Here is a 14691-nt window from a genome sequence, read left to right as displayed (position 1 = left end):
TGAGGTTGGCCAGCACCAGTGTAACGAGAATGAAGGGGAGCATCTGGCCATTAGGAACTGAAGCAGGCTGTGATTTCTGCAGGGATTGTAGAGAGACAGTGGCCGTCTTGACTGCGAATGGCCTGTGGGCTCAGGTCCACTGAAAGTGAGTGGAGACAGTGGCTGATTTTAACCAGTACTAAACTTCCCCAGGTCACTGTTGGACATGGAAGCAAGGGAAACACACACAATGTGGTTCAAGGGCAGAGCCCCGAGGGAGGGATCCATACCCTGGGGTCACACACCTGTGTTCCCTGTCCCATCCTCTGACACGGGATGTGTGGCCCCATGCAGTTAGCTCCTTTTCTTCAACTCCAGCAAAGAACGGAGAAATTGAGACAGATCATCGATCCATTCAGCCCAGTCTCCTGTCCTCCAGGAGCATGCATGCCCAGTGCCAGAGCTGTCACAGGACACCTAACGCATGGAGCTGTGTTTCTGTCCACACTGGCAAATAGCCTTTGATGGAATAATGCTTCATGGACCTGCCACCATCTTTTTTGAACTCTGTTGTATTTCTGGCTTCTACAACATCCTTTGGCAAAGAATTCTCCACATTGGCTGTGCATTGTGTGAAGAAATACTCCCTTCTGTTTGTCTTAATCTTTCATGGGGTGTCCCCTGGCTCTTGTGTTATATGAAGGGGTAAATAACATGTCCTTATACACTATCTCCCCCCACTCACCACTGTAGAGGCCTTGATCATATTCCCCTTCTGTCATCTCCTTCTGAAACTGAACAGTCCCTGCCCTCAGCAGGAGCTACATGAAAGATGGACACCATGACTACTCCAACTATGAGCTGTGCCGAGCCCGTGCTGCCCTCCACCTGCTCACCACAGCCTGGGAGGCAGAGCAGCTTCCTGTACCCAGACAGAATCCCCCTGCTCTACTCCGTCTTACCTGAAAGTACAGATGCGCTTATCTCAAGCACAGTCTTTAATGCTTCAAAAACACAGATGTGCTACCTCATCATGACCCTGGACGGAAGAACAGAGATAAGGGGGCTAACAGGCCAGCCGATGACACAGGGCCTCAAACTGCCCTTGGCTGGTACTGATGATTGACACGCCCACACATCATCCCAGAAGAGGAAGCTCCCACCCATACGAAAAGAATGTCCTGTCTTAATGATTTAGTTATCTCTGTCTTACAAGTATAAATTAAGTCACAACTCCTTTGTAAGAACTGGTGCCACACAGACGAACCAGTACAATTGGTACCTTTAGATAAGGAAGAGTGTACTTGACCCAAGGGGTATAAAGAAGGGTCCGACAGCCCACTCTAAATGAGTTCCAATTACCTAAACCTGCCGGTCAGGTAAGATCATTGCCTCCCAAGGACCCAGGGGACGCCCTCCTCGTACTCTTCTTCCCAAGGGATCGAGTGAACAACTTTGGCTACGACGGCGTCGGAGAACGAGGGGTGAGAATTATACCTGCAATGTACTTTTGTGCACATTTAATAGTAAGAGCTCTTTAGGCTGAGGTGACTGGTCCTCAAATGGGTAACTTTTCACTTGTAATCTAATTGACATGTCATACGTATCATCCTACTAGTAGTTAAGAAGATAGAGCTATAACCTTGTAACCATTAAGATTTATTGTTTCTACTTTTAATAAATAGTAATCATTTAAGCTTTCAGCCTGACTCCTTCCACTTGCTGTAACTCGGCTGAACACAAACAAAGAACCTCAGCCGTTTGGCTATATCAGCCTGGTCAGTGATAAGGTGCAGTAAAAGCTGAGTGCTGAGTCGTGTTGCCTCTACAGGGCAGACTCTTGGGGCACCCGACAGCCATCCTGGCTGCCTGCTGCAAAGTGACTGTCGGTCCTAGCAGTCAAAGACTCGGAAGTAACTAGGCTCACAGACCACTCGTTACCCGGCCATTGGCTAACACTTCTGTCCCCTGTGCCAAAGCTGGGGTGTGCATCATGCTGTGTGTCAGGATGGCATCACTTTCCCTTCCATCCATTGCTAGCCAAAGGGGAGGAAATTCTTTCACTAGCTTCCCTCTGGTACAAAGAGAAGGGTCTAGAGCGTGCTTGGCCCATGGTCATTGACCTGGTGCCATGTTGTGGCTCCCACGTGAGTGGTGACCAAAGCTGGGCACCTAGGTAGAACTTGAGAGCTGCCTGCTGCCGCCCACTTGAGCCAGGTGCTCCAGGCTACCCCCATGGTCTTCCAACTCCTTCGTGGTATTCACATGTGTATCCCAGTTAATGAACTTTAGAGAGGCAGGGGACTGCCAAGGGGTCGGGGTGGGGGTGATGAGAATGAGTGCCTTGTCCAGGTTCAAATATCTGTATATTGTCAAATTATAGTTGGTTAATAAGAAAACTAGGGATATTGCCTAGATCGTCATAGTATCTGGTACCCTGTACAATATAGGAGGCATCTCTGGGCACAGCTGAGAAAGCCAAACCTCAGCAAATTGCTTAGAACAGGACTATTTAAAGCCCAAGATGGGTTTCTCCACTATAAGGAAATACCCGTCTGAGGTAGCAGAACTTGTCAACAGTGCCAAGGATGGTACCAGCAGGAGTGATCACTGGAGTGCTGGGCTCTTTCCAAACAAGCTGAGATGTAACCTCAGTCTTCTTGAGGCTCACTGTGAGTCCAAAGCGGTGAGCAGAAGTCACAAAGTGATCAAAAAGTTCCTGCTCATCCTTGACTGAATGAGTCAACAGTGCCCAGTCATCAGCAAGCAGAAGGTCGCAGATAGTTGTCGTAACCACTTCAGTATGAGCCTGAAGTCTCCAGAGATTGAATATGTGCCATCCGTTTGGAAGTAAATAGGAGGTATGCCTGATGGGCAGGCCATATCAGCCACTAACAGCACCACTGAAAAGCATTTGCCAAACCGGAAGGAGCAAAGACACATTCTTGCTTTGTACCATTTGTTATGTCAAACAGTGCTGATCTCTCTCCATTGCTAAGGACATGACCTACCGTGCAACCATGGACAGGCCACCCAGGAGAGAGTCCAGTGCTGCCCAGCTGATTAGCAGAGTGCCCACGGCCCACAGCAGGTGTTTCTACTGGGGGGGCACATCTGCACATCTTGGTGCTCTCCATCATCCCTCTTTCTGCACCCGAGAGGTCAGCTCTGGGACAGTTCCCCTCAGGGAGCTCAGTTACATAGCTCCCCCCTCAAAGCCAGAGTCACAGCTTTTGTGCCTGGGTGCACAGATGTTGAGTTAGCCACTGTGTCATGAGCATCCCGCCCCCCTGTGATCACTGAGGAGATACCCCTGTTCTGTCACTATTTCACCTCCACTTTCCCTCTCTCCCCTTGTCTCCATCCCAAGAGAAATACCCTCTGTGCTCGCTATGGTAGGATCTGGGCCCTACTCAGCTGCGAGGAGCTCTGAGCCAGTAGGCTGCTCTGTAAAAGGAATTCTCATCCAACTCCTCATTCCATCACCCTCCTCTGGGCTCCCCCGTGGGACACAGCTTGCGGTGCTCCCTGGCATTGGCTTTGTCCCTCACTCAGCTACAATCTGGGCATGTGTCTCCCTCACAGGCAAGAGCAGAGGTGCAGAGATGCTGCCGTCAGGGGCAGGGCAGGACCTGTTCCCAGTTGGCTGTTAGCTGAGGGTTTTACCTCCTGCAGTGGAGGTTCATGCACTGATGGCCCTGGTTCAGTTCTAACTGCAGATGACCAGTACTGCACGTGCCAGTAATAAAATCGCATGTTCTCACCTCTGGTGTCTTTATAAGAGATGTGTGTCATGGTTAAAGGACTGGCTTAAAATGGAAAGCTGCTTCCCGCCCAGTGTAAACCCACCCACCAGTGGCTTACTTACATTAGATGTTTCTGTCTGCACTAAGAAGCTTGTAACAATTAACGGTGGACACTGAATGACCAGCAAGTAGGTTGGCATTTGTAGCAATAGTTCTGAGGTGATGAGAATCAGGGGGCTGGTCTCTTTAACCCTGCTTATACCTACTCCTGGACATTGTTCTGCTCTAACCTACCCCGGACAACTTTCCCTCCTCTTCCTGAGGGCTCCCTTTCGTAGTTTATAAATTCCCTTTTCTTAAAAAAAACCATACACATTTGCCAGGTTTTATTAGACTGCCCTGGCAGGTTAAAGGGGAGACCAGAAGCTCCCCATTGTTATCTTGGGCTTGCTACAACCAAGGGTATACACCCCTAGGTAACAACCACCACATGGGCTACGAAATGATTCCTAACCCTTTTCTCATTTCTCAGGCTTCTACGGCCAAGGGGGTAGATACCTTTCCCAAACCAATTTCCCTGGTCGACCAGGAAGACAACAGGAAATTTAATCCCCTTTCCTGACCCATGCTTGGTACAACTGGGGGTGCACAGACCTAACTAGTAATGCTAGACCTGCCAAGTGAGCCAAGAGACGAATCCTAAACCACTTCTCCTTCCTCTATCCTGCTATGCAGGATCTAATGCCTTGTGTAGTGGTGAAGGCCTAGGACCAGGGCTCAGATCAGAGTTCACTGGCTCAAGCCATGGTCCAGCCATGTCTGCTTACCCTGATAGTCACCATACAATGTGGTTTAGAGGAAAAAGTCCCCCTGCGTGGGACAGCCAAGGGAAATTTCTTCCTCACCCCCAATGGGGAAAGAATGACCGGCACCCTGAAGCAATTGCTGGCTTGGTCTTAGAATCCCTTTGTGATCTTGAGTAAGTCCACAGGCTCCCTGAGCTGCACCCCCACAGCTGAGGTGGGGTGACCAGAACCCTGCCTCGGCCTGGGCTGGTCTCTCTTGTCCCTGGGGATAGAAGTTCTGGGGTGGGGCTGGTTTCTAGCTCTATGTCCCACGCCATCTTTCACAAGGAGGCCTGGATCTCACTGAGTGAGGTGGAAATAACAAATGATAACAATGTTCTTGATCCGTGAAAAAACAAAGCCATGTTCTGCTGAAGAGACAGACAAGAACGTTTATTACTCCTGCTGCTCTGCAAGGCAGAGGTAGGTTTCCACAGCCCTGGGTGACTGAGACATTGTGATCCCCACCCTTTCTGGCCCTGAGATCACCTTCATGGAGTTTCCTCCAAGCCACTGCCCCATCCCAGGGACCATCAGGCTGATCTGATGCCCAAGATGTGGAGCGCTCTTTGTCGCATGCCTGGGGTTCTCACCCCATAGATGATGGGGTTCATCATGGGAGGGAATAGGAGGTACAGGTTGGCGATGAGGATGTGAACATGGGGAGCCACATGGCCAAAGCGATGTGTGAGGTAGGTGAAGACTGCAGGGATGTAGAACACCAGCATGACACAGACATGGGAACTACAGGTATTAAGGGACTTGTGCCGCGCCTCCTTGGAGGGGAGGTTGAAGATGGCTCGGAGGATCAGGATGTAGGACAAGACAATGAAAACAAAATCTAATCCCCCACAAGAAAATGCCACAGCCAGACTGTAGGCACTCATGGGTGTTGGGTCAACACAAGCCAGATTTACCAGTGCCATGAACTCACAATAGGTGTGAGAAATGACATTGGTGGTGCAGTATGGGAGCCGCTTCAGCAGGAATGGGTGTGGGCCCAGTAACACGGCCCCCCTCACAACAATGCCCAGCCCTATCTTGGCTATGACCCAGTTCGTCAGGATGGCCGAGTGTCGCAGCGGGTTACAGATAGCGACATAGCGATCAAAGGCCATGGCCAGCATGAACCCGGACTCCATGGTACTAACTGCATGAATCAAAAAAATCTGGGTCAGACACGCGTCAGTGTGAATGATGTGGTCCCTGAACCAGAAAATGCAGAGGATTTTGGGCACGGTGGTGGTGGCAACAATGAGGTCGGCAAATGCCAGCATGGCCAGGAAAAGGTACATGGGCTCATGGAGGGTGGGTTCAGTCTTGATAACAGCCAGGAGGAGGCCGTTCCCCACAAGGGACAGGATGTAGATGGAGCAGAAGGGGATGGAGATCCAGACGTGTGCGTCCTCCAGCCCTGGGATGCCGACAAGGCTGAAGGTGGATGGGTGGGAGAAGGTCCAGTTGGAAGATGACATGTTGGAGCCAGTTGGGTGTGTTGGGTTTCACAGCATGGCTGGTTCCTCCATCTGTAACTAACCATTAAACAATCATTAACAGGTTAATGGGAACACGGCACAGGGGTGGTTTCCCAACATTAGTTCCATCCCGTGCTAGTGGTGTATGAAATGCAAGTCACAAATAAGGTGTCCTTGGATCTTGCCCTGCAGAAGCTTTAGCAGCAAGTGGTGGATCTGTAGCAATTCAAAGCAGGGGCTTTTTTCTCTGTATATCTGTTATAACGTGCACTCCAAACTGTCTATGAGAAGCCTGCCAGAAAGTAGATTCTTCCACTCCTGGGGAGCTGGCGCTGTCCTCCCTAGAGGAAGGCAACTGGCTGTGCTGTTGCTAGCAGCTTTTCCCTCTGAAATTTTTAACAGCGGTTAAGAAGGGGGCAGGATTATTTTTTTCTGCTCATACCTTAGAATCTATTTTTAAATTGTCAGCCGCCAGGGGTTATTAAACTTTGTTTTGCACCTGAAGAAATTTCCTTTTTTTGTATATTTATTTACTTATTCCTGTATTTGCATTCCTTTTTTTCCTTCCTATGTCCCAACCTCTGAAACAGTAAGTGCAGCTGTCTTGTCACTTTATGTATGTATTTATTTATTTATTTATTTATTTACTGCCAGGTCAAATTGCTCGCTGAATCTCATGGGCTTTCTTAGCTCTTGCTTTGATGTTTACTAAAAGAACCTCCTCTGGGTCAGTGCCCACCAGGGACATTTGAATCACTGTGATAAACACTTTAAGGCATTTAAATTCAGATGACTCATTAGTTAATTAAGGAGCATTAGTTAATTAAGTGTTAGTTAATTAGATTCCATTACTTTAGCCATGTGGCTTTCTGGCTTTTCTGCCACTTCAGCTACAAAAAACTTTGAAGTTGCTTACTTGGAAGTACAACTTTACCGTAAGCAACTTTGAAGCTCAGCATCTACATGCACCCTACTTTGAAGTTAAGCTTCGAGGAACCGCACTACTCTATTCCCAGGAAAGTAGTAAGGACTTTGAAGTTGGGCTCCCTACTTCAAAGCTAACTTTTAAGTAATGTGTGTAGATTCTCTGCTGTCTACTTCGAAGTAGAGCTTAACTTCGAAGTTAACTTCAAAGTTAGTTCCTAGTGTAGACACACCCTTGTTGTTTCTCATCTTGGAATCTTAACACAAGACTTTCCCATGGGAAAAGTGCCTCAAACACTTTCCCTTGTAGGTCAATATGCTTTGGGGCATTGTTACGTTCGGGAGCTGTCCCGACGTGGGTGCTGTGATAAATTTGAAAGAGCCTCACAGGTCAGACATTCCCTTACCAGAGCAACCACATCTTCTGGGTAAGTCTAGGGGTGCCAGCCACCCTGGACATCCCTCCCCAGGCTCTGCTCTGATTCAGCAAACAGAATGATTTACCTGAATCTGACCATGGGAAAGGGTCTAACTTCCACCCACACTTTGGTTCCTCTGGCCCTTCTGACTAGCTTCTTCCCATCCAGAGGTATTCACCAGTGCAGCCAAGGGCATGGGCTTCTGCAGTGTTTCCAGTGTTTCAAACAGGGGGCACGAAGGGATTGTTCAGACCTGCACAAGTTCGCCTCCTACATTCCCCTGCTCAGCGTCGGTTTCACTGGGGGACTCCTGTGTGAATGTTCTGAAAGCAGATTTATAACCAGTTTTCTGCTGACGTAACTCAGATGCTATATGTTCCAGTCTGCTTTTCTGTTTTACTTGTTTGGTTTTATAAGGTCTCCCATAGTACTCTTGCCAGCAAGTTAAAGAAGAATGTCTTATCTCAATGGACAATATGGTGGGCATAAATCTGCCTAAATCATTGAACTCAACCATGAATGGCACAATATCTAGCTGGTAGCTAGTATCAAGCAGTGTTAGTCTGAAATAATCTAGTCCAAAGAGTTATTCCAGAATAGTTTATTTCAAAATAATGCAGCTCCACACAAAATGCATTTTAAAATAGCACTCAGCTATTTTGAAATACAGCTTCTGTACACAGAGAGACTATTTTGAAATCAAGCCATTAAATGCACCATGGCTGATTTCACAATAGGCTCTATTCCCTGCAGCTATGTCCACATTTGCATGCCTCTTTCAAAAGAGGCATGCAAATGAAGGAAATTGAAAATGCAGATGAGGCACAGATTTACATATCTGGTACCTTGCATATTCTTCTTTTGAAAGAGCTTCTTTCGAAAGAAAAAAAACATTGTAGATGCAGCTCTTTCGAAGGTAACCCTCATCTTTGAAGGAACCCATCTTCCAACAGAAAATAGGAAGAAGGGTTCTTTCGAAGATGGGGTTTATTTTCAAAAGAGCTGTGCCTACACTGCTTTTCATTATTAAAAAGAACTCTTGCAAGAGAAGAATATGCAAATAAGGTACCTCACATGTAAATCTGTACCTAATTTGCATTTTCAGTTTCCTTCATTTGCATGCCTCTTTCAAAAGAGGAATGCTACTGTGGATGTAGCCTGCTTTTCTTTTGTCAAATGAAGCTCTTCTGAAAGAAGAATATGCAAATCAGATGTCAGATATGCAAATTTGCACATCATTTGCATGTTCAAATTCCCTCATTTGCATGCATCTTTCAAAAGAAGAATGTAAGTGTAGATGCAGCCTAGGTGATCTGTGAAACACTGGATTGGGTCACTTAGGGAGGGGATGAAATTTCCACCCTTAGACGTTTTTAAGACCTGGTTGGGATGATTTGTCTGGGGACGGACTCTATGACCTCCAGGGATTTTTTTCAAACTTAATCTTCGTAATGCTAGGAAGGAAGATCAAGGAATATGGAGCAAAAGTGGTGTTCTCGTCTACCCACCCTGTAGAAGGAAGGTATCTGCGTAGGTATCATCGGATCACAGTGGTAAATGTGTGGTTGCATAGGTGGTGCAGCAGGGAAGGATTTGGTTTCTTCAACCAGTGGATTCACTTTCATGAACAGGGATTGCTGGGAAAAGATGGACTCCACCTAACGAAGAGAGGAAAGAGCATCTTTGCGGACAGGCTTGCACACCTAGCGAGGAGGGCTTTAAACTAGGTTCGCTGGGGGAAGGTGACACAAGCCCTGAGGTAAGAGGGGAAGGAGGAGGGAACAATTGAGCAGGTTTCCTGGGTGAAGAGGAGAAAGTGGGCCAATCAGGCACTTCTCTAAGACGCTTGTACACTAATGCCAGAAGCCTGGGGAACAAACAGAAAGAATTAGAGGCCCTGGCACAGTCAAAGAAGTATGAGGTGGTTGGAATAACAGAGATTTGGTGAGACGATTCACATGACTGGAGCGTGGTCATGGAAGGTTATAAACTGTTCAGGAAGGACAGATGGGGAGAAAAGGAGGAGGAGCTGCACTCTATGTGAGGCAGCAGTATGATTGGTCAGAGCTAGAGCATATGGAGGGAGAAAATCCAGATGAGTATCTTTGGGTTAAGCTTAGAGGTGGAAGTAACAGAGGGGATGTTGTACTTGGTGTCTGCTGTAGACTGGAATGCTTTACCTAGGGAAGTAGTGGAGTCTCCATCCCTGGAGGTGTTTAAGTCTCGTCTTGACAAAGCCCTGGCTGGGCAGATCTGATGGGTTTGGTCCTGCCTTCAGAGGGAGCTGGACTCAATGACTTTTTTAGGTCTCTTCCAGCTCTGTTGTTCTATGATTCTATGACTGCCAGATCAGGGAGATGAGGTAGATGAGGATTTCTTCAGGCAGCTAAGTGAAGCTTCCAAATCACAGGCCCTGGTTCTCATGGGAGACTTTAATCATCCAGACATTCCTTGGGAGACCAAATACATCAGCACACAGACAATCCAGGAAGTTTTTGGAGAATGTGGGAATAACTTCTTGGTACAAGTGCTGAAGGAACTGACTAGGGGCTGTGCGCAACTTGACCTGCTGCTCATGAACAGGGAAGAACAAGAAGGAGAAATAGAAGTTGGTGGAAATCTGGGCTGCAGTGACCACAAGATTGTACACTTCAGGATCTGGACAAAAGGAAGAAAGGTGAGCAGTAACATACAGACACTTGATTTCAAAAGAGCAGAATTCGACTCCATGAGAGAACTGACAAGCAGAATCCCTTGGAAAATGAAGATGAAGGGGGAAAAAGTTCAAGAGAACTGGCAGTATTTCAAAGAAGTCTTCCTGAAGGCAAAGGAACAAATCATCCCACTGCATAGTAAGAAGTGCAGAGTAGGCAACCAGCTTGGCTTAACAGGGAAATCCTTAGTCAGCTTAAACTCAAAAAGGATGCATACAAGAAATGGAAATGTAGGCAGTTGACTAAGGAGAAGTATAAACATATGCCTGGAGAATGCCGGGGAGTAATCAGGAAAGCGAAAGCACAATTGGAACTGCAGTCGGCAAGTGATGTGAAGAGTAACAAGAAGGGTTTCTATAGGCATGTTAACAATAAATTTGTTATTAGAGAAGGTGTGGGGCCATTACTAGATGAGAGAGGTAACCTCGTGACAGATGCTGTAGGAAAATGCTTTTTTTTTTTTGGCTCATTCTTCAGAGACAAAGTCAACTCCCACAAGACGGTCCTAGACAATGCAGTACAGGAAGGTGGAGGGCAGCCATCTGTAGGCAAAGAACAAGTTCTGAGCTATCTAGGAAAACTAGATGCACACAGATCCATGGGTCTGAATTTAATGCACCCGAGGGTACTGAGGGACTTGGCAGATGTCACTGCTGAACCTTTGGCCATTATCTTTGAAGAATCTTGGAGATATGGGAGATACCAGATGACTGGAAAAAGGCAAATGTAGTGCCCATCTTTAAAAAAAGAAAGAAGGACAATCCAGAGAACTATAGACCCGTCAGCCTCACCTCAATCCCTGGGAAAATAAAGGAGGAGATCCTCAAGGAATCCATTTTGGAGCACTTGAAAGAGGGGAAAGTGATCAAAAATAGTCAGTGTGGATTCACCAGGGGCAAGTCCTGCCTGACCAATCTGATTAGCTTCTATGACAAGGTAACAGGCCCTGTGGACATGGAGAAGTCAGTGGATGTGATATACCTTGACTTCAGCAAAGCTTTTGATACGGTCTCCCACAAAATTCTGGTCCATAAATTAAGGAAATATGGTTTGGATCTTTGGTCTGTAAGCTAGCTACAAGCATAAAGGGAAACAAGAAGGCTTTTTACAAATACATTGGTAACAAGAGGAAGACCAAGGAGAGGGTAGGACCATTGGTCAGTGACAAGGGAGAAACAGTAACAGGGAATTTGGAAATGGCAGAGATGTTTAATGATTTCTTTGTTTTGGTCTTCACTGAGAAATCTGAAGGAATACCTGACATAGAGAATGCTAGTGAAAAAGGGGTAGGTTTAGAAGTTGAAATACAAAAAGAACAAATTAAAAGAACAAATTAAAATTTACTTAGAAAAAGTAGATATCTGCAAATCACCAGGGCCTGATGAAATGCATCCTAGAATCCTCAAGGAGCTGATAGAAGAGGTATCTGAGCCTTTAGCAATCATTTTTGGAAAATCATGGGAGATGGGAGAGATTCCAGAAGACTGGAAAAGGACAAATATAGTACCCATTTATAAAAAGGGGAACAAGAATAACCTGGGAAACTACAGGCCAGTCAGCTTAACTTCTGTGCCAGGAAAGATAATGGAGCAGGTCATTAAAGAAATCATCTGCAAGCAATTGGAAGGTGGTAAGGTGCTAGGGAACAGCCAGCATGGTTTTGTTAAAAACAGATCATGTCAAACCAATCTCACAGCTTTCTTTGATAGAATAATGAGCCTTGTGGATAAGGGAGAAGCGGTGGAGGTGGTATACCTAGACTTCAGTGAAGCATTTGACACGGTATCACATAATATACTTATCAATAAACTACGCAAATACAACTTAGATGGGGCTATTATAAGGTGGGTGAACAACTGGCTGGATAACCGTACCCAGAGAGTAGTTATTAATGGTTTTCAATCCTGCTGGAAAAGTATAACTAGTGGGTTTCCGCAGCGGTCTGTTTTAGGACCGGTTCTGTTCAATATCTTCATTAACGATTTAGATAGTGACATAGAAAGTACACTTATTAAGTTTGCAGATGATACCAAGCTGGGAGGGGTTGCAACTTCTTTGGAGGATAGGGTCATAATTCAAAAGGATCTGGATAAACTGGAGAAATGGGCTGAGGTAAACAGGATGAAGTTTAATAAGGACAAATTCAAAGTGCTCCACTTAGGAAGGAACAATCAGTGTCACATATACAGAATGGGAAAGGACTGCCTAGGAATGAGTACAGCAGAAAGGGATCTAGGGGTTATAGTGGATCACAAGTTAAATATGAGTCAAGAGTGTGATGCTGTTGCAAAAAAAGCAAACATGATTCTAGGATGCATTAACAGGTGTGTTGTGAACAAGACATGAGAAGTCATTCTCCCGCTCTACTCTGCGCTGGTTGGACCTCAGCTGGAGTATTGTGTCCAGTTCTGGGCACCGCAGTTCAGGAAGGATGTGGAGAAATTGGAGAGGGTTCAGAGGAGAGCAACGAGAATGATCAAAGGTCTAGAGAACATGACCTATGAAGAAAGGCTGAAAGAATTAGGCTTGTTTAGTTTGGAAAAGAGAAGGTTGAGGGGGGACATGATAGCAGTTTTCAAGTATCTAAAAGGGTGTCATAAGGCAGTGGGAGGGAACTTGTTCTTCCTTGCCTCTGAGGATAGAACAAGAGGCAATGGACTGAAATTGCAGCAGGGGAGGTTCAGGTTGGACATCAGGAAAAAGTTCCTAACTGTCAGGGTGATCAAACACTGGAACGAATTGCCAAGGGAGGTGGTAGAATCTCCGTCACTGGAGATATTTAAGAAGAGGTTAGATAGGTGGCTTTCAGCGATGGTCTAGAAAGTGCTTGGTTCTGCCACGGGGGGCGGGGGGCTGGACTCGATGGCCTCTCGAGGTCCCTTCCAGTCCTACTCTTCTATGATTCTATGATTCTACTTACTGAGACTTGTTAACCTGAGCCCATAAATCAACAGTGGCATGTGACTGCAAATCAGCTCACAGACCCGGGTGTAGAAAGTCACAGGTGGCTACCTTGTTCCACTGCCACCGTCACCTCTTGCAAACAAAACTAAGCACTTGCATTAATTATTCTTGCCCTTACACTGTTCCTGGCTGGGCTCGCTGAACTCTGTGGCCCCCAGCAGGGGCAAATTAACTATTTTGCTTCAGACTAAGGAAGGAATAAGTCTGCAAGAGCCCAGGGAGTCTGTTTTATCAAGGAGTAAGGCAAGTCAGCATGCTCTGGTCGAGCACTGCAGGGAATTAGATGTAAGCCCCCTCTGGTGCAGGTGTAGAACATCCTACATATTTACTTATATTATGAGACTGAGTAATCAGGGACAGATCAGAGCTGAGCAAAGCCGGTCAGGAAACGTGTCTTCCAGGATAACTAATGAAGACTGCTCCCAAATGCACTTTCTTTTTTAAGATATTGTTACTTTTAATGACTATACATCTATAAACCACACAGGCCAGAATTATAGCTACGAAGGTGGCACTTTTAAAACTGTAATCAGCTGTTATTATTAGAGGTGTCTGTACCAGCATTTCTCAGACCTCACTTCTGACAGCCTGTCTCCAAATTAACTCCATGGCATTCCATTTTATTAATTCACTGGGGCAGAGTGCACATCATAGAGCTGCATTGAGCTTGATCACATAGACGGGTACCTACACCCCTAAGATCCAGGGAAACAGCTGTATGTGGCAGAGGGAAATTCACACTCCATTAACCTGTGAAGGGTCTCAGACAAAGGAACTTTCCTGCAGACCAGCCTTCCACATGTGTGGTTTTCCCTGTTCTCTCCCCACATCCTGAGCTGCCCTATGCTGCTGAGAGCTTCCCTGGCCCGGGACAACCTGCAGGTCCCTTCCTCACCCACCTCAGCTCTGTGCTTCCTCTGTTATCAGAAGGGGAAGGTGAGGCTAACGAGGCCATTCTGGGCTCCAAACCCCTGCACTCACCCAGCTGCTGCTCAGCAGAGAGGGGCTGTGTCAGCCACAGGGAGGTGTCCAGAGAGTCTGTGCGGAGCTGGAGGAGCTCTGGGCAGGGAGATTTATAGCCATCGCAGTGGGGTCCCAGTAGGATATCTGCCTCACCTGAGAAGCTTCAGCTCTGCAGAATGGGAGACAGATAAACTGTCTGCTACTTTTCCCCTGGCTGGACATATGGTGCCTCAAGTTGCCTGGGGAGGACAATGCACCACGGACAAGCAGAAACAGCAGGAGGAGCTGATCATTATCAAGCAAATTAAAATCTAGGCACAGTCTGCGGATGGCCATGAACTCTGGGTGTTTATTCAAGTGTTGCACAGCCAGCTGGCTGTTAGTGCAAACTCTAGAGGTTCCTGAAATCCCACTTCTGCCTTTAGGTGTTTACAGTTGCAGAAACCAGAACTGTTGGCTGCTGTGAATGTGAGTGGCACCGTGACCACGTAGAGCAGGTCAGAATGTCACTGGGTCCAGCCACCTCCATAGAATCGTAGAACACTAGGACTGGAAGGGACCACAAGAGGCCATCGAGTCCAGCCCCCTGCCCCAATGGCAGGACCAAGTGCTGTCTAAACCATCCCTGATAGACATCTGTCTAACCTGTTCTTAAATATCTC

At 46.7% G+C, this 14691-nt stretch overlaps 1 protein-coding gene across 1 annotated transcript; it reads right to left on the bottom strand.

Annotated features, from left to right (window-relative positions):
• Positions 1-5103: 5103 nt before the first annotated feature.
• On the bottom strand, positions 5104-6045 carry LOC142002267 (olfactory receptor 52K2-like). Its single transcript, XM_074978248.1, has one exon. The coding sequence runs from the start codon at positions 6043-6045 to the stop codon at positions 5104-5106; it is 942 nt and encodes a 313-aa protein (XP_074834349.1).
• Positions 6046-14691: the final 8646 nt, after the last annotated feature.

This window comes from Carettochelys insculpta, chromosome 1 (genome assembly GCF_033958435.1).
Source record: "Carettochelys insculpta isolate YL-2023 chromosome 1, ASM3395843v1, whole genome shotgun sequence".
In the NCBI taxonomy this organism is placed as follows: domain Eukaryota; kingdom Metazoa; phylum Chordata; order Testudines; family Carettochelyidae; genus Carettochelys; species Carettochelys insculpta.
Note: the sequence above shows the minus strand (reverse complement) of the source record. Positions and strands in the feature narration are given on the sequence as shown.